Source organism: Ctenopharyngodon idella, chromosome 14 (genome assembly GCF_019924925.1).
Source record: "Ctenopharyngodon idella isolate HZGC_01 chromosome 14, HZGC01, whole genome shotgun sequence".
NCBI lineage: Eukaryota > Metazoa > Chordata > Actinopteri > Cypriniformes > Xenocyprididae > Ctenopharyngodon > Ctenopharyngodon idella.
Window position 1 is genome coordinate 23,422,430 of NC_067233.1, and position 21,293 is coordinate 23,443,722.

Sequence of the window (21,293 nt, forward strand, 5' to 3'; positions counted from 1 at the left end):
CTCAAGTGTAATACTGGCTTAGTATTTATTCACCAACGTTTCGGCTAGCTGAAACATTGGTGAATAAATACTAAGCCTATGCTTCAGTGAGTGTGCAGTTGTTTCCCTTTTACTATACTGCATTTTACTTCAACTTGCACCTCTTCAGGTGTGCGTTTGCTATGCTTTATTCACTCTACTACTACAATACACAAAATCACAAACTATCCTTTTCACTACACAAAATAAGTGTTTTATCTATATAAATGTTTCATTCACAGTAACTGCCTTTCATAATGCTGTTACTATCAAACATTTGATTTGCATCTCTTTTCGTTCAGTTTAATACATTTGTCTATTATTTAATCCAACTTAAATTAATGGTTAATCAGTGAATCATTTGGTACACAGATAGATTTCTATATATATATTGATTCTATAGGCATAGTTTCTATAGAGCTTATTTGCCATTTCTAAAATGGATAACCAAATGTAATGAATTCTTTTTACATTATAAGCAATTATCTTAGATAACCACAATTTCCAAAGTGTGTGTGTGTGTGGTCCTGGTGAACCCAGCGTTGTGAACCAAATGTCCCCACAAGGATGGTAATAACAGTAATTTTAGACCTTGCTTGGGCATTTTTTGGTCCCCATGAGGAAAACAGCTTATAAATCAAACGAAATTATATTTTTATAAAATGTAAAAATGCAGAAAGTTTTCTGTGATGGGTAGGTTTGGGGGTAGGGAATAGAATATACCGTTTATACAATATAAAAATCATTATGTCTATGGAAAGTCCCCATAAAACATGGAAAACCAACGTGTGTGTGTGTGATACAGAGGGATTTGAAATTTGTGAACAGCAGGATAGAGTACAAGGGAAAAGAAACAGTCAATGACTGTACAGTACATCAGATTGATCAAAGATGCATCAGAAGAAGAGAGATAGATGGCATCATTTTACATTATAGTATGCCATGTGATACTGTAAACAGAGGCATTACCATGGTAGAGACTGCCACATTACTGTAACTCACCCTTATAAAGGTCAACTACAGTATAGATTCAGTCATATGGTACAGTGAGAACATTTACTGTATTGGCAGCAAACTCTGTTCTACACAAAACCTCATGACTGTGTCATACTTCATCACACCATTTGATAACACACTGAATAAATACTATTACAAACATTATGGATTTCATGTCAATTATGTAATTTAGGTAATGTAAGTGTATTTTCTAATGTGTAATCTGTAGCCTGTGTAATTATTTCAGCATCAAGGGTGATTTGAAACATGTATCTTGCATTGTTTGTTATTGAATATACTGTTAAAAGTACTAAACTGAAAGAAGAACATACTGTTGTGTTTCGGTGATTAAACCAAATGTTCTCATTACATATCACAATGATCTTGAAACAATGATTATGTAGAATGAAAATATGTACAACTAAAATGAAAGCATAAGATCAAGTTTTGAAAGAATGACTAGCTGTTACAAGTGTGAACAGTTTGGATTTTTGTACTAAGGGTTTTGAAAATATACATCTTGTGAAAATAGTACCAAAGCAAATAAAAAAAAAAACTAATTTAAGAACAGGAATGTTCAAGTTTAATAAAAGGTAAAGCAGAAAGTTCATTTTAGAAGCAAATATAAAGTGCTGATAGATGTTTTTAAAGTTTTGCATGGACAAGCTCCTGGTTATGTTTCTGATTGTATTAGTTTCCATTGTTTGAACATCATCAGTAATTAAGGCTATATGAGAGTACTTTTATTTTAATGAAATAATCCACTCGACCACAATATGACCTTTATTTAAAAGAAATCAATTCAACAAGTCTTTTTGCGCCCATACAGCAGGGGCTTCAAGTGGTTAAATAAAAAGCACAGATGCTTCACGCAGCATGAAATTAAAGAAAAAACATTATCATTTAATTTCATTCAAATTAAACAAACTATTAGGAAAACAAAAGAAATAATAATAATAAATTATAGCATTCAAAAAGATATTATATTAAAATAAGACCTATACATGAGACTAAACAACAGAGATCCTCACATTAATCACTAATAGTTTCATGGTCCTTTAACAATTATCACATTTCAGTTAATTACCAATGTTGGAAGTTGATAAACAGTTTCAGTACAATTTAAATTCAACTCCAGTTTAATTGACACAGAAGACCCTATAGTTATTTTATTCCCATGTATATCAGTCGTAAGGTAATTTGATAATATTGATTTTCATTCGTTAAATAAAATCATCTTTAATCATGGTCTAATCATCTTTGTACTATGTATATTTACTATGCTTACAGTTTGCAATTTCTAAAATCAATTTTTATTCAGTATGTAATATAATCAGATCACAGAAAGATATGAGAGGACAGCAGTCTATGATATTGTTATGGTCGTGTACACAATCTCTTAAAGCAGTTAAGGGTGAACTGAAGCTGATCAGCTCTCATTTCCTCAGTTAACAATGTGTAACATTTGTAAACTCCTCCAATTTAAAGTTACCTCCAATTTATCTTCATTTGATTTATCTAGAATTAGCCTTTAGATTTGATCAGTTCTGGCTCTATTGTGTTTTTTAAATCATATTAATTGCCATTAATCACTGACATTAAAATTATACAAATGTAAGTGTTATTTTAAAACAATCAAATTTTGCACCTGTTTTGCTCTTTAAAAAACATAGACCCCAACTTATGAAAATGAAACTGAATAATTGGTTATATAAAGGCATGCAATCAGAAACAAATTAAGAACAGATTAATCAAGCTTTTTTTGTGTGATTGTGTAGGTTTTTTTTTTTTTTTTTTTTTTTTTTTTTAAATAGGTTTTGAGGTATCAGAATGACACCTCAGAGAAAAATGGAAGTTCATCACCTCAGGTTGAATGGAGATGCAAATCTTCAGTTGCACCAGCATTTTGAAGGTGTTTAAAGGTTTGCAGAGGCACTTTAAAATATTTAGTAGCCTATAATAAATACGTATGGACTATAAATATTTAGACTAGTGTATCTATTCTAATAGACATATATAGCTCATTCTGAAACCTATATTCACTATATAGTTTACCATAATTCAGCTGCACTTAATTTATCAAGAAGCCAATTTGAGAAAAAAAATCAATCATTCCTTAATTACTGTAATCTTCATGCTGATGTCACTGAGCAATGCTGGAGCTGTGATGTGCTGTGATGTTCAGCCTGACAGAGCGGTCAAACGCATGATATCAGCTTCAGCATCAACGAAGAAGCCTGGAGACAAGAGTACAGAACACAGAATATTAAAAACATGACTTTACATGCAAGCATTAAACACTTTCTATCCTTAGTTATTTAATTTTCACAGGAGAAACGAAATTACTGCAGGGCTGCTCAGAGAAACAACTGTGGCCCTTAAATGAAATGACATTACAATCAATATACTGCAAACACTGCTGTTTGGTGATCGTGCAACATCAGACCACGCTTACAGTTGTAATCGTATGTTTTTCTAATGCGAGACTTTTATTTTGAAAGACGTGCATGAACGCTGTTGACTCTTCTGTCGGACACAGTTTAAGTAAAGAGTGCTTTAGAAAAACGTTCCAATTCAGTATCTGAGGTCAGATAGGATGTTATCAGGCGTCAGTGTCATTATTCTAACGTCACTTTGAGAAAACCAATGTATGCGATAAATATGAGTAGTGCCAGTAAAAATGAATAATATACATATGACTGTACTATATACTGAATATAACACTGAAACTAATGTCAAATACGGTGCTATATGGGTGAATACATCATGGGTGAGGACATGGATGGAGTGATAATGCCTGATAAGCGATTTCGTCAGTAAATTTACACTACATTAAACATTATTATTCTGGATTACATGTCAACCATTATTTAAAAATAGTACTTACTAAATAAATATAATTACTGACAATATTATTTAAAAACTTTTATAAAATTAGTTCCTGTCCTTGATTCTGATTGGTCAATAGCTGTGTTTTATTCACAATATGACCACTTCACCCAACGGTTCTGCTGTCCTTTCATATCTTTCTAGTGCTGTATCGTGAATAAGTCACGGCTGAAGGGGTTGCAGGCACTCCGCTTCACGTCGTGTCTAACAATGCCCTTCAGCCGTGACGTATTCACGATACAGCACAGCCTCAAGTACCTTATTGCTTACCTAATATGAATTCCAAATTATTTAATTGTATGCAGTGAGTGAAAGTGTGAAGTGTCCAGCAAATGAAATTCAAGGAGGGACAGTGTTCCAGTTTAGGCTAGAATATATGCAGCTTTACGAAACTGCATCTCTATGAGTGCACGTCCTCACAGCACCTTGGACCGGAACGTTACATCAGCTAATTTAAGTCTTAGGGATGCACGATGTCTAGATGGAGAGATCATGCGTGAAAAGAATAACGTATTGATGAGACACACACCAAAAAATAAGGTGGATCTTAGCCAGTGGGTCTTCACATTATAGTGAGAAATTACATAAGCAATAAGGTGGTCGAGGCTATCTCTTCAGCCGTGACTTATTCACGATACAGCACCAGCCTCGAGTACCTTATTGCTTTTATAAAACGGTTCCCACACAATACAAATATTAAAGCCAAAAATATGTATCAATGCAACTTTCATAAAGTAAACTTTTTCTAAAAGCCTTCCTTTCGCCGGAAAAAATAGTTCCTGACCGTGAACAGCAACAGAAGTTACATTTTCACGCCATTAGATGGCGACAAATAGTGTCTTTATGAGTGTGTCCGTCAGTAGCGAAGACTTTTATTTTGAAAAGACTGAATTTTTTGAAAACGGAACAAGACGCAACTGACAAATGCTTTGACTAGTGCTGTCAGTCGCAGGAAAACCCCTTAACTGTTAAAAGGACAAGATAATACATCGGATATTTAAACAGATTTTTTATTATGAACATAGGACTGACCTGAAGGAGAATGCTAAATCTGAATGCAGGTAATAAACTCGATCTCTTTCTCACAGTACTACATAATACAGTAAGCTTCAATGAACAATATCAATTGAGAACATAAAGTTTACATTGCTGAGAGTGGTTGCTTGTGTAGTGATACATAGTCGTGAATAAAACACAGCTATTGACCTATCAGAATCAAGGACAGGAACTAACTGTTTTATAAATGATATTAGAGCACATTACTTACATTGAGCAAGGTTCTGATAACCTCAACCTCCATGACCTGTGTCTTTTCCTCCTTTGTTGACTGTTTCTTGTCCAGGTTTTCAGAGTCGATCTTTTCCTCCTTTGTTGTCTGGTTCTTCTCTTTTTCTCCTTTATTGACTGGTTTTTCTCCAGGTTCTTCGAGTTGATCTTTTCCTCCTTTATTTACTGTTTTTTCTCCAGGTTCTCTGAGTAGGTCTTTTCCTCCATTGCTGAGTGGGATTTTCCTTGGTTCTTGGTTATTGGATGAGTTAGAGAGTGCTCTAAAGAAGAAATGAGAAGGAAAAAAGGGAAATTAATGAAATCGATTCTCAATACCGGCAGGAAGTGACTGAGGTGCCCTTGAGCAAGGCACCTAAGCCTCAGTCACCACATCAAAATGGCTGCCCACTGCTCCGGGTGTGTGTCCACTACTCACTACTCCTAATGTGTGTGCACTAACTTGGATGGGTTGAATGCAGAGGACAAATTCTGAGCATGGGTTACCATACTTCCTTCACATTTCACTTTTAGAACACATTACTGTCAGTGTGTTGTTTGTCTTAGAAAATAACCTTAATCAAATATCTTCATGCTGTTAAATGTCCTCTGCTTTATTTATCATTATAATGCAGTTTTTCTCTAATGACAAACCAAAGTGTGTTTCTCACTGAATATTTGTAGAACAAGAGCAGTCTTTTTCAGAAGACGGATCTAATGCTGAGGTTTTCTTCAAATATCCCGATCTCTCGTGTGATTTTGTGGAGTAGGAACGTTCCTGATCATCATCATCATCCTCAGGATTGTAGGAACAGAAAGGGGCTTCAACAACATTCTCATCAATGGATCATTTCAGCTTCATTGATGCTCAGGGAGGATCAGGACCAGGATTCTCTCACAAACACGTGTTACTCCACAAAATCACACTGAACGTCTGCAGACAAACACCTTCCTGACACAAACACCAGGACTTACACACATCTATTTTTTGCAGCTCAAACTTCACACAACAATAAAATGAACTTTCTTGAATTCAGTCTGGTGTTGGTGGTTCCTGCTGCAATTTCATTGAACTGATTTGTGTTTCCCCTAGTGAAAAAACCTATACCAAAATGTATTTAAAATACTTTTTTTTTTTATACCAAGTATACTACAAATCCATTAAACATATTTACTTACATATCTCAAGACTTACTGATATAAATATTATAATTAAACTTTATTTGGAGAATTTCTTTACTACACAATGCACATTTCTCAATATTAAGTCTAAAATGTGTTTTGATATCACTATTAGTAAGGATAGTATGATCTCTGTATAGTATAAATCTTAATGCAAGATATTTAAAGTGTACCTAAAGTATACTTGCAATAGTTCCACTTTAGCACAATTAAATATACTTAAGTATATCTTTAGTTGGACCTCAGCACTATTTCCAGATAACTAAAGTAGATTTAGTACAAAATTAGTTGTTCCAATTTAGCAGACTTTAAGTATACCAATTTAGTATACCAAAAGTACAATTGCATGGTATTTGTAGTATACTTAGCATAAAATAAATGTATTTCAAATACATTTTGGTATATTTATTTTTCATTAGGGTCATGCTTCAACCAAAAGGAGAAGAACAGAGTCAGGAAAGAAATAATTATTATGAAAGAACAACTACTCACATGGCTGGCTTAGGAAGGCTGCAGATGTTGAAAAACAACAACAACAAGTTAGAATTATGAAGTTATGATTTATAATTGTAATTCAATTCAAAGGACAAAATGGGGCTCTAACATCAATCTTCACAATAAAGTTTAGTCTAGTTCATTAAGTTATTCACTGGTCAGTAAACAAATGCACAGAGAAGGATTTTGTAAGCAATACATAGTACTCACCAGGGAGTCTATGGCAGCTCATCTCCTACTCAGACCCTCAAGTGCAACCATCAGGTAAACATTCGAGTTTTTGTCTGCTTTTGACTCATTTGGACTAAAATAAAATTCTTATATCTTCTGATTCACAGGCTCATACTAAATTCAACGAATCAACTCAGTCCAATTCCTGCCAAGCACAGTCCTGACATTACAGTAAGTATAAAAGCAGTGCAGTACATGCTATTTGCATGTTAAATTTAGATTTTCAAGGGATGTTTCACACAAAATGAGGAATATGTCATTTTCTCTCCCTTGTTTTGTTCTAAGCCTGTGCTTTTCTTTATTCATGGAAGACAAAAAGGGATGTTTATTAGATTGCCTAAAACACAAGAAATGGGGCTGTCAAGGTCCAAAAAACACAAAAAAGTACCATAAGTGTTACGACTTATAACAAGTATTTATGGGTGAAGTCAACATTCTCAAACATTCATAAAATGAATCAGTGATTCAGAGGGGCTTTTCAAATTAGATCAATGAGGGTTTGTTGTATGTTCAGAAACCCTTTTAAAATTTTGGTGGTTTGACACTGGGTGATCCCAACGTGTACCTACAGTATGAGTCAATGTCATATGTTGGCTATAACTGATCTCATGGAGAGAAATATGAATAGTAGAAACCAGGCCCAGTGAAAGCAGTTTTCTTCTAGATATACAGTGTGAACATAATGTTGACACAACTTAGTTAAGTTCAGTACAAGTTATCTAATAGGTAAATGCAATAGATGTATTTGATAGTCAATGAATGAAACTGAAGTAAATACCTATGACCTTTTGAAGCATCTTATATAATCTTAGGACACTTTTTCTCTGTAAAGCTGCTTTGAAACGATATGTATTGTGAAAAGCGCTATACAAATAAATGTGAATTGAATTGAACTTTTTCAATACAGCTTGCTCTGTAATCTCTGCTATTTTTCAACTGAGCTTTTTCTGTGACATCATTAAAAGGTGCTCTGTGGCACAGCGAACAGACTAATATAATGACATCTGCTGTATTTACAGAGTGTTTAAACGCAAAAGTGCTAGTACAATACTTGAACACATTTAAAATTCAGCCAGTTGATTAATTGAATCAAATTTCTTTCTGTGATTGTGTGATCAAAAGAGCTTATCTATTTTTAGAGGGAAAAAATTGGTGAAAGTACAGTGCATAATTTAGTTTAAATGAAGAAAGTAAAAACGTTTTTTGTGAATAAAGATACAGTAATAAACCAGCAAGACCTGTGACCTATGATCAGAATTGCATCGTTTAAACAAATCAGTTCATGATCCCAAATAGTGGGTGAAATATACTGTAACAAAATATCTATCTCCCACATTTACAGTTTTTTTCAATTGCTAACATAGGCTACTTTTGTCCAATCTGTAATCACATTTTCAAAACTCTAAATACAATTAGCATTGTGACCATACCATTAACACAATTCATGTCGTTTTCACACAAAATGCAGTCGATTAACACGTTTTGGTAACACTTTACAATAAGGTTCATTAGTTAAACATTAGTTAATGTATTAACTAACATGAACTAATCATGAGCAATACATTTGTTACTGTATTTACTAATCTTCGTTAACACTAGTTAATGAAAATACAGTTGTTCATTGTTTGTTCATGTTAGTTCACAGTGCATTAACTTATGTTAACAATATTTTAATAATGTATTAGTAAATGTTGAAATTAACATTAAAGATGAATAAATGCTGTATAAGTGCAGTACATTTTTAGTTCATGTTAACTAATGTAGTCAACTAATGTTAACTAATGAACCTTATTGTAAAGTGTTACCCACGTTTCTAAAATGCTTAAATTTTCTTGTAATAAAAGCTTACCCCATACCAAAATCATGGATCTTTCTGTTCTCATTTACAAATGCTTAAACACAGCATGTCAGAAATCAAGCCTAATGTTCCAATCTTTAAATACAAAACCTCTACTTCTGCAACACCAGCAGCTCAAAAGTATTGAACAAATATATAAAACAAATACTGAAACAACTGATAAGCATTTTTAATTAGCAGATCACTGAACTATTGAGAAATAGATTCCTATCTCAGTTGAAGAATAGTCAGGTGTTGAAGTTCTGGACATACAGTAAAATAAGACTCTTTGAACTGGGTTTTTTTTTTTCCCCCAGTGGGAGTGGGAGTGGGAGTGGGAGTGGGAGTGTGAGTGAGTGAGTGAGTGAGTGAGTGAGTGAGTGAGAGAGATTTTATTGTTGCAGAGAAAAGCTTCCATAATAACCAAAGGCCATGTGTGTTGGATTTGTTGTTGATCAATGGCAGCAATTTCATGTTTTCATTTCAGGAAAAGCTTTTACTACAACGATTCCACTACCTGTTACAACACAGAAGCGTCCAATACAGAACACCCAATACAGGTACTGGGTGTTTATCAAACAACCAGCAGAGACAACAGGAATGCAGGTGAGTAAACGGTAATGGCTGACGAATGGCTGGCGAAGCAGAGCGGAGAAGACACTGGATGACTCACACGAAGATGAGAGACACAGAAGGAGACTTGGAACACACTGGAGACAGGTAAGTAGTATACAGGAGTCCTTGAGGTAAGCATGAAGGTAAGTCTTGATGCGAACGAGACCGGACAGTGACTGAGTGCGTGTGAGTGTCTTTTAACTGGTGACTGATTGGAGTGCTGATTGAGTGCAGGTGCTTGTGATCAGTACTCTGGAGAGGGAGTGCGCTGTGATTGGGTGACGTTGGAGCCTGGCGTGTCTGTGACACTACCACAGTCTATATATGCAAAATATGTGGTCTGCGTAGGGCACTAACTAAGGGGACACCATCCCACCCTCTATGGGGGCACCATCAACACCCCACCCCACCCCCAATAAGCAATTTCAAACAAGGGGGTAAGTGAACTTCTGCATAGGGGACCCATTTGACCAGTGGCTGCCCTGAGCATTTCTGTTACTTTCTTCTTCTTTTTTTTTTTCTCTACTGCACATTCTATAAAGTAACAACTCATTCACTTTTAGATAGTATGTTGCCAAGAATGCACACATTCAACACTCAACCAAAAATGTAGAATTACAAGTTGTAGAAGTTATTGCGTATTACAAATATTGTTGGCTCTGTGATGAATTGCTTTTGTTCCTCTATTGTAAGTCGCTTTGGATAAAATCATCTGCTAAATGCATAAATGTATTTATTTGAAATTCCTTAAATCCATCCTCAGCAAAGTTTCTGAGAACCTGACACCTTGTACTTTTGGAGACACCGGGTAGGCTCCAGTTCTGGAAAATGGTGGCACTGGAGACTAGCCTAATGGTTTCACATCTAATTCTTTACCTTCTCTTACAGTCTTATAACTGCAAGTTACTCTTGCAGTTAGTATCTTTTCTTCTCTTTTGTGTGACCCTGCCTGTAAAAGAAAACCTGCTTAATAATGTCACATAACCTGCTTTCTGGAATAGCCCCCAGGACACACTAATCGTTTTTTGTTTTGTTTTGTTTTGTTTTGTTTTTTTACGCCATGTCAGCAGCAAGGCTATTTTCATGCCGAAAACAAATAAAAACAACAAAATTCATAAAATTAACATAAAACTATAAAAGACATTCTAAAATACATTCAGGTGATTTTTTTTTTCTGCTTAAATAAAGTGAAAATCAAACCAGGTTGGATTAAAACCTTCTGAAATTTCAGTTAAACGACAGGAGTTAATAACTCCAGCAAGGCTGAAGTGACAGACGAACAATAGGTACAAACAACTACATAAAAAAATCAATCTATTATAAATGGATAGCATTTCAGATCTGATGTAAACAATAACGATGGAGAACTAACTCTCTGTGCACTTTAAGAAAAAACGCAGCATGTTCAATAACAACAATATATAGGCCTAAGATGAAAATGAAGCAAAGACAATTAATTCCTACCTTTAAAAATCTGACGTTTTACGGAGAAAAGTCCAATGGGTCATATCTGATGTGACAGTTCAGATCGTTGCTGAGATAATTGGTTGCACTAGGTGGAGCATAGGCTATATGAATATTCAAGACTTTCACCTGTTGTGTGCCATCCTCAGTTTCAGCAGCACCGCCCATATTTCAGAACAAGCCTGAAATCATCAGCTGCGCCTGCGCGCTCCGAAGCTCTGATCCGCCTACATATGTATGGAAAAGCTTCTGTCATTAGCAAACAACAACCAGAGACATGGGATGTTAAAACAGGTGTCTTCTATCTCTGTGTCCATTAGAAATGAATTTAATTGATTGATCTGATTTCTTGAAGCTTCTAGTGAAAAAACCGCGATGAGAATGGCACACACAACAGATTGGAGAAGATCATAAATCATAAATGAATCAATCCATATAACAACGACATCAGTTATAATATGACAAATAAGATATTTTAAAGAGTACTCCATATGTTTATTATTAACCACACTTGCTGCTTCCCCGGAGATGAAAACGGAAGTAAACAAACGCCAGTTGGAGGGCAGGCTACTGGCACCATAGGCCCAGTGACAAGTGGTTCACCCCTAAAGGTATTTTTGAGCATTTTTCTGATAATGTATTTGTAGGAAAATGTAAGGAAAGAAAGAAAGAAAAATCTTGTTTCACCCACCCAAGTTACTGTAGCCTACTGCACAAGTCACATGCTTATAGCCCAACATTTGTTTTAAGTGCTTCAACACATCCAAAGCTCAAAATTGTTGCCAGATCTCCCTAGAAAAACAAGCAGTGTGGTCTGATAAAACAAGCCCAAAGTAAGACTAAATAAATGACTCCAGTATTTTGTGGTTTTGGGTGTGTGAAAGCATTTAAAAACCGGTTTATTGCAGCATAAGCTTGAATAAAACACATGAAACAAGACTACACCACTACACCTTGCTGCAACGTAAATGTCATTTCTTTAATTATATTCCTTTCCAAAGTTATAACAATATTTTATACAATATTTCTTTATTTAAACATGCTCACACCACTGATGCATTTATTACACAATCATGGAAAACTGGGAAATATCAGAGAAGTTTAAAATTGTGATATCCAGCCCATGAAAAATCACAAAAATAAATAAATAAATAAATAAGAGCGATAGTAAATTTTTTTTTATTTTTTTTATTTAGCACTGCCACAAATGTTTTATTATAACAGATGTTTACATAATAAGATACAATAATATCTGCAGTTCAAACGTTTACATACACTTAATTGATTCTCAGTACTGTCATTACCTAGATGATCCATGACTACATTTTGTTTAATTTTTTTAAGTTTTAAGTTTATAATTTATTTTTATTTCAGCTTTATTCAATTAACAAAAGTGCTTTATAATAGTTTTAGCTTTAGTTAACAATAACAACACTGAATCTGCCACATTGAAGGAAAACAGCACCGCGTTTATACATCATTGGGGTCGTGAAGGAGCTAAGACAGAAAATGAAACAATCTATGGTGATTAAATGATGACGTTGCAGTGTACAGTTTGAACAGAAGATGGAGATATTTGACCACTTCTGTTAGTGATGATCAGTCACACTTTGCTATTATGCCAAGCAAAGAATAAACTGGGAAAAACATAACAAAACAAAAACAAGCCAAAAGTCATGACACACTAAACTCAAATCTCCAGTTTTCTGGTCACTTTGAAGAGTATTTTGTCACTCACAATCACATTGAAACAAACACACACACACACACACACAGACTGGCTTATTTACATGAGTTCACTGTCTTCTGTCTCTTTTCTCTCTCTTGAGTCTATGTGGATTGAACGCACCACATTCATAACTGCGTACAAACTCCCAGGAATCCTGCGCTGGTTTGAGGCCATTAACACGACCCACGTGAGTGTCCGTTCCTGTCAATCAAACTCAGGCTGAAATACTAGTGTGCTGCATAATGCACAGTGTATACTGGGTACTTTTTAATAGTATGCAAAACAGTATGCAGTAAACAACAATAAACATAAAACAGTAGTATGATACTTTGTTACATGACCTCATTGTATGTAATTATATTTAATGCATAATCACATAAGACAAGAAAGAGTTCAATTTGCCTTTTACTATAATATCAGTTCAAATGTCAAGATAATTGTCTAGCATTGTCAGATATGATATTCCGTACTGTGTGCTTTTATGCATATAGAAAATGCATAATGTGCACAAATTTCATACTGTAAAATTGTGTGAGCATGTAAAATGTATATTATATTATATTACAGTACATTAGCCTATAGAATATTATATAGATTTGCATTGATGACGTTTATTTTCTGTAAAGCTGCCTTGAAACACTATGTATTGTGAAAAGCGCAATACAAATAACTTAAATTGAATTTATGATATAATATTTTGTCTTTATTTCTGTGTCCGCTGGAGAATGCCATCGAGACGATGGGACAAATGAATGAGAAAATCCTCACCATGATCAACCAGTACCAGTGTGATGACGCTTCACCCATAAACATACTGATGTGACATACTGATGTATAATTATATCAATAATCATATATACAGCACATTGTGTCCCATTTCAGTTTTCCATATTTCTTCAAAATAGAAACTTTTCATTTGTTCCTCCATTCCTGAAGCTAAAATCATACTTTAACATTAAATGAATCAACAGCATCACTAGTTTTGTAAAACAAATGATGAGGTAGATATGAATTAGATTGCTGTTTATCATCAGCAGGTTTCAGTACATTACTGTGTTTACTTTGCAATTATAAAGACTGATGAACATTTACAAGCTGTTAATGCAAAAGATAAAACCTGTTCTTGCTTTACTAATTTGTAAAAATGTAATACATACATTTATTTATTTACATATATTTACTCTTGACTTGATTACTGCAAATACTGGCTTCTCTGCAATTGATTTCATGTTCATTTTAGAAGCAAATATAAAGTGCTGATAGATGTTTGTAAAGCTTTGCATGGACAAGCTCCTGGTTTTGTTTCTGATCTTATTAGTTTTCATCTTACTAATAAACTTACATTTGATGCGAATACATATTGATGACACTGCAGAATTTTAATGCACACCTCAACTCATGTTTCCACCAAAACTGTTCATCTGGAGCTTCAGAGTCAAAATTCTTGGTCGGGCTGCTATTGCCGAACCTTTGGTCACTTGTGCCAATGTCAAACGTTGATTTCAATTCAATTCACATTTATTTGTATAGCGCTTTATACAATACATATCGTTTCAAAGCAGCTTAACAGAGAATGCGTGTCTACATTACAATTTAGAGAATCTGGTATCGGAGGTGACTGTCCAATATATGTGGTTTCAGAAATGTACATATAATCATGCAGTTAGCTAACAATGTAATAACAATGCAATTTAATTTACAATCACTGTTAGCAGATTTCATTGGTGCCAACAGTGCACACTGCCTGAGAATGTTGTTGATCAGGAACGTTCCTACTTATCACACTCAGCTGCTCAGACGGGAGTGTGCTGGGATTGATCAGGATATTTGAAGAAAACATCAGCATTGGATCATTCTTCAGTCTTGTGTTTGAACTGATTCAAGCTTCATATATTTAAACACAATTAAACCGAACAATATTAAACTGAAGCTTTTTCTGCTTTCACAGTTTTATTTACTTATGTTCTTGTTTGTTTTTTGTTACAGCGCTTCATACAAGGTATTCCAGTAAGTATTAATCATTATGGTTTTATTTGTTTTGTTCACTGTTAAAACAAACACTGTGAAAATGTAAAATATTGCAGCATGGTACAAACTACAGTTCTCTTGTTCCACAAATGTTCAGTCAGCAACACACTTTGATTTGTCATTAATTATCGTAATAATCAGGGGTGCACATAAGTTTTTTTTTAGTCTGGTTCTCATTAGAGCACCTGGAGTTTTGTTTTGGTGCTCACACTGCATATTGTGTGCCCCATTAAATGTGACTATAAAATAATTAATAATAGTATTACGGCACTTCTTTTAGTTCAAATAATAAACACAATAATAAATAAAATGTAATAATACTATTCTATTTTAAAATTAAAAATAGTATTAAATAAAAATACAAATATTTTATAGTACACTTAAAAATACCATGCTAAAATTTACATTGTAATTTTTATTTATTTATTTTTTTTAAATAATTGTCAATATTTTTAAAGCTAAAATCAGCAAGCTTTTATTTTGGCAGGTTGCCAGGAAATAAGATTTTTAGCACTGCCTAGTGAATTGCATCAGTGAATGCAGTGTTGCCAAGTCCGCAGTTTCCCGCAGAACTGGGCTACTTTTACACTATTTCTGCGGATTGTTTTTCATGTCCGTGGGTTGAATCGACCCAAAATAACATGATATTTAGTCTCTGGAACACAAATTTTACCAGGGGAGCCCTGCCAAAAACGTGAATTTTAACTGGCAGGTTTATGCATTCAGTTCAAATGGAAACTTTACACAGTATTACAGTTAGTCGATCTAATACAGAGGTTGTGCATTAACAGCTGTCAGCCATGTCGGTAGGCAAATGAGCGGTCTGAACATATTTACCCAACGCATTTTTTTTTTTTCAGTCGCGCATGCGCAAGTGCACACCACTTATGTGCACAGTGCACCCCTGGTTATAATGCAGTTTTCCTGTTAGGCAGAAGGCATTTTACATGAAGATATTTGATTTAGATTTTTGATAGGACACACAGCACCAGTTCCAGTCAGACAACAGCGGCAGTGGCGAGGGAGTCATGGTGTGAGCTACTAACAGCAAGTTTCAGGGTAGGAGATGGACATAAAAATAAACTCCAAAAACGTAGGCTACTACTAGATTCTGGAAGATAAATTCTTCAAACAGTGGTACAAGTGGTGCTGGTCACTCAAGGGTCACTTTCAATCTTACCACACTGCAGCTTGTGATTTTGGGGTCATGTTTCAGGATTCTTTACCTAACCGAAGTCTCTGAGATCCTGAGATTCCAGGTAGGTTGCAGTTCTGGAAAATGGTGGCACTAGAGACTAAAGGGTTCCTGATGGTTTCACACCTTATGCTTCACATTTATTCTTAGCATTTTGCAGTTAATATCTTTTCTTCTCAACCTGTTTTTTTTTTTTTTTTTTTGTGACCCTGCTGAACCCATGAGAATTTCTTGTCTGCTAGTCACACCTTAATTTGGCAATTTCTAGTATGGCATCCTTCTCGTGGGGATTTAATAAGTTTTGACTTTTCAGTGTGTCTTAAGTCTCTTTTTGGTCCATTTTACCTGGAAAAGAAAACCTGCTTAATAATTATGCACCTGAATATGTGTTTTTCACTTCCATCCCTCGTTAACAATTATATATCACTTATAAATAATAGCTATTAAGATTGATGTAGTTTGGAAATGGTAAAATGCACTAGAAAAAATATGATCAGAATATCAACTTGTATAATTATTATGCACACACTGTATAATGTAGGTGATCTGATCAGGGCTGTGTTTCCCAAAAGCATCATAAGCCTAAGTTGATTGTAGAACCATTGCCACCAATGGAGCTACGATCAACTTAGGCTTATGATGCTTTTGGGAAACGCAGCCCAGATCATCAAAAACTACACTCATATTGATGGTGAATTCTAAAAATTGTAAGGTCAATTTAAAGTTAAACAGAAGAACTGTAATTTGAGAATAATTACCTGCAGGAGTGACAGTGGTCAGAACATCATCGATATCGATCGTGACTATTTCTTCATAACGAAAGTCATATGGCAAGTCAACTGATTGTCTAGATAAATATACAAATAATCTCAAGACCTAAGCATCTTTCTGCATTAACCTAACTCATATAGACTATACATCAAGAAATTTTTACTTTAATTTAAAACTTAAATTTTTATTTTAAAACATTCTAGATGATCTGGACGAGTTATTACAATCAATTAATGTTAAATGTGTGATTTAAAAAAAAAAGAAGTGTGAAATTAAATATTATAGAGTGACAATTCAAATACTGTGATTTTGAAAATAATAAAATCTTACGTAGTCGTTCTCTCTCCAGAGGCGGATGAAGTTCGCTTTCTTTTAGATGCTCTACCTGGGGGATTCTGAAGATAATGAAGGTAATGTTGACATAAATCCATTTGGATGGCAGATTATTTAAAATCAGGTTTATTAAACCATCATAGAAAGCCTATATATAAGGGGTTCAGCATTTTGAAAACGAATAGCATATTTTTTCGGAACTGACCAGAAAGGACATCACATGACCACAGTTGCTAGATAATACAATATCACTTCTGTTTCTGTAACTGCTACAATCACAAGATACTGTAGAAAATCTCACCCTGCTGATTTCTGAGACAGACTGCTTCATTTCTTTAGTAGGTAAGGCTGGTGAGTTCTGAAAGAAAGGAAAACCCGTGAGAATCAAAGGTGGCCATGAGCATGAAACAGGCTGAACTTGACCAAAGTCTAACCTTAGAGCAAAGAGCATGCTATCAGGTGGTCGGGCATGTTGTCACAGTGGAACTCATTAACTTATTAAATCGCATATTAATGGTTATTTAGCTCAATTTCAACAGTAAAACGATTCTAAAACAAAATGTAAAACGTAACAAAAATGTAACAAACTTTAAAATTTAAAATTAAAACATAAAAGCATGTGACATCTTGACACAACATTAACATTTATGTAAAATACTCTTGTACTGAGAACACAGTTCAACCTTTTTATTATCCTGAAGAGACGAAGGTAACTTTTACATTGGATTCACACAAGTTACTGCTAGGGAAAAAAAAAAAATTCACGTATTTGGACTTGACCATTACTAAAACATAGACCCTAATGACAATTAGTCCCGCTCTCCCCTATAACCGTTGTCTAGTTAAAACATTGTTTTTCATGAACTGGTGGATTTTAAGCCGTTTGGCTTTTCATAATGCATCGTTTCAGACAAGTGAAAGAAAACATCCAAAATACACTGGTAACACTTTACCCTACCCTACATTTGTTAACATTAGTTAATGCATTAATTAACAATGAGCAATGTATTTTAAAGCATTAATCAAACTGTTAATTTTAGTTAATAAAAATTCACGTTCATATTAGTTCACTGAATTATTTTTAAGATACTGTAACTTTTGATCTAAACATGTAAATGTTCAGATTAACATTAAGATTAATAAATGCTGTAGAAGTATTCTTCATTCTTAGTTAATGTTAACTGATGTAGTTAACAAATGTTAACAAATTAAACCTTGTTGTAAAGTGTTGAAAACTACAACATGAAAATTTTACATACCTGAAGAGACTTGTGATCGCAGTAGAAAATGAAACATACAAATTCCCAATAAACACAAGTTAGTATTAAAAAAAAGGCACTTCCTCAGATCATTTCCTCAAACAGTTTGCAACATGTGCTGACTTGACACTTTTCTGTTTCCTACCTGCATTTTTTGGTATTTTTGTCATGTGCATGACAAAAAAAAAAAAAAAAAAAAAAAAAAAAAGGAAAAATAAGATTATTTTTGCAAAGTGAAATAAATATAAGATTTCTTTATTTATTTACTTGAATGAATGTGGATTAAATAATAATGCATTTTATCATTGCATTTCTAAAATTTTGATGAAATCATATGCTTCATATTTATCACAGAATTGTTGTTGAACTGCTTTGTGATCAATTAAAAGGTAGGATATTGTTCTTCAGGTAATGAATAATCATTGGATGGTCGGTTTAGTTTAAATGTTTAAAAGGTAAATAACAAAGTCAATGTTTGCATATCTGAGCATCTGTTCACTGACCTGTAAAAGAGAAGATCTCACAATTACTGACTAACAATTATTAATACATTTATTTGTACATATGTTAGAGCAATAACCAGAACTCAAAGATTTTTTTTTTTTTTTCCAAAAGAGGAACATCATATGTGGTTCCAGTCACATGATCTGAATGCATCCGGATTGTCTGTGGTGCAGTTCCTTCTTTACGAAAACCCAGACAGAGACGACCAGTTTCTCTGATCTAATCGACATTAGATGAGAAAATAATTCAGTTCAGTAACAATAACACGAAGGCCTAATGTCCTGCAGAGGGCAGTGGTGATCTATTTCAGATCAACACACGATCTTACCCAACTATATTTTCTTCATTTCTATATTTTTTTTTCATCATGAAGTTGATGTTCATTAGGAATATCGGCAGCCCTCAGTGACGTCTTGTTCATGTCGCTAACAAATGCATTTCCATTCATTTCATAGTCATTTTTAGACATTTTGAGAGCAGTATCAGTCTCTGCTCATCGAAACAAACCACTTTAAATCATATTTTCAAGCACACGGAGAGACTGTTTATTAGTGATGTACTTTGTTTTAGTTAGTTGTATAGGTTATAAGTTAAATCTAATGAGAGCATTACAGCTTTCAAGAAGTGGCTGAAAACTCAAAAAAGTGTCTTCTAGATGAATGACGTGATCTCATGAGAATATGTGTGTATTTTTACGTAAAGTGTGGTTCTACCACACGTACATTTACTTACGTTTTCATACACACAAAAAAGTACAAAATTGACCTATTTATAGCACTAAAACGTGAAAATACTTGCGTATTAACAGCAATAAAACGTAAATCATGTAGCCTATCCAAGTGTGAATGTGTATGAATTCCCATGTATTAATATTAAAATCGTGGCATTAATGTTTTAAATGTGTTGTATTCAATTGTCATATCAGTAGGCTACATGTTTTTAGTCTAATTTATTGAATGCACTTTTCTCATCTACTTAATATGAAATAACATTTCTGTTCGTGACTTGTGCTGCAAACTCGTTTCGGAGGATTACATAATGTTAAACAAGGGTACTTAGTTTGAAACCTTAAAATGAATCACATTTCTGTAATTGTTTAACCATTTTGTAATATTTAGTTTGTTTGCTGTGAGACAGAAGGCGTTTTCTCCTATGCAGCGACTACAACCATATACACCAAAGCACAACATAAATTCAATTTTCAATCAATTTTATTTGTTCTCTGTACTCCAAATCTTTAGAAAAGATCCAAATTCAGCCCTTTATCCGATCTTCATCTACATTCTCAGCAGCAACCCCAGTCAAAGCCCGCGCTCGTTATGATTCAAATTTGAAAGTTGTGACCTCGAGAAGCTTTACGACATTATAGTTTACGGTGTCATGTGAAATTGAGGCTGCGTCCGAAAACCTAGGTAGCTGACTAGCTGCCTCGCTGCCTTATCAAGCAATGACTTGTAAGGCAGCGTTTGTGCATGAAGGCACCTCATGAAACGGATTTCGGACAGACTTCTGAGGCAGCATAAGAGTTTAATGATCTACAGCAATAGAGCGCGAGCTTTGGTGAGAACTAAACAAATATTTAATTACTACAGTAGTAATTTCTCGCTAGAAATGACATCAAAAGTGGAAAATGTTGATCAAAAATGTACATTACTCACAAACTGGCCAGCAAACGCAACTTTCGGACGCCATCTTTATTTTTCTAGCTCAACTGTCACAGAATGGAAAGCACATGATTGTGGGATATCAAAGGCAGCTAATACATCTATGCTGCCTTCAAAAATCGATCAGATGAAGGTATCTTAGGAAACAGGAAGTGAAGCTAACATTGAATTCGGACGTGCCTTGATGCCTTCCTACCTTGAAATGTGTTCTCCGAAGGCAGCATTTTCCAGTTTTCGGACGCAGCCTGAGACCCCCCTAAGAATCGGGCAGAGATTGTATATTATAGGGAGATGAGAGGGTCTGTATCTCTTACCATTGGAGAAAGCGTAACGGCTAACTTAATCACGTGCGGCACCTCTCAGCCTATCGTGTAATTGCAGTGACGTCAGTCGCAACATTCCCTAGTCTGCCTTCTCTTAAAAAATACATTTTTATCAAGCTAAAATCTATATATAGTTCCCAACGAAAGTATTGTTTAGTGTAAAACATTAGCAAACAGGCTGTCGATTAATTAAATGATTAGCTATTTCCAAAATACAAAAGCTGTTTAATCAGCATAGTGAAGCCTCTCACCCATTGACATCCATTCAAAAAACAGCCTCTGGTCTCCTTCCCTGCGTACCGCCAAGGGTGGAGCTTTAGCATTAGCCGTTACGCTTTTTTGGCTAAAGGTTGCAGGCTTGCCTTCCAGTGGCTTTGAATCGGGTTTCCTTTAGGACCCAGGCAGTAATTCCTGATCAAAAGTTGTTATCGTGGGGTCTTGACTAAGTAAATATAGGTTATATTACATTAAGTGCACAAACAACATGCTTGAAATAT

General features: G+C 34.5%; 1 protein-coding gene and 3 long non-coding RNA genes across 4 annotated transcripts in view; 2 read left to right on the top strand and 2 right to left on the bottom strand.

Annotated features, from left to right (window-relative positions):
- The window catches only part of LOC127525738 (dedicator of cytokinesis protein 2), a 119,718-nt gene extending 104,571 nt beyond the window's left edge, over positions 1-15,147 (top strand). The window contains exon 44 of the mRNA XM_051918534.1: positions 12,820-15,147. Within this exon, the coding sequence (XP_051774494.1) occupies positions 12,820-12,942 (123 nt within the window). The 3' untranslated portion in view covers positions 12,943-15,147. The remainder of the gene's footprint in view (positions 1-12,819) is intronic.
- LOC127525741 (uncharacterized) lies at positions 1,780-11,201 on the bottom strand. The gene is made up of 4 exons (XR_007933409.1): positions 10,991-11,201; positions 6,841-6,858; positions 5,171-5,450; positions 1,780-3,251 (listed from the first exon to the last, which is right to left on the bottom strand). It is a non-coding gene; the product is annotated as an uncharacterized LOC127525741 (long non-coding RNA).
- Positions 5,438-6,198, top strand: LOC127525743 (uncharacterized). Its single transcript, XR_007933410.1, has 2 exons — positions 5,438-5,586; positions 5,851-6,198. It is a non-coding gene; the product is annotated as an uncharacterized LOC127525743 (long non-coding RNA).
- LOC127525740 (uncharacterized) lies at positions 14,220-18,434 on the bottom strand. Its single transcript, XR_007933408.1, has 5 exons — positions 18,306-18,434; positions 17,348-17,404; positions 17,044-17,108; positions 16,701-16,789; positions 14,220-16,287 (listed from the first exon to the last, which is right to left on the bottom strand). It is a non-coding gene; the product is annotated as an uncharacterized LOC127525740 (long non-coding RNA).
- Positions 18,435-21,293: the final 2,859 nt, after the last annotated feature.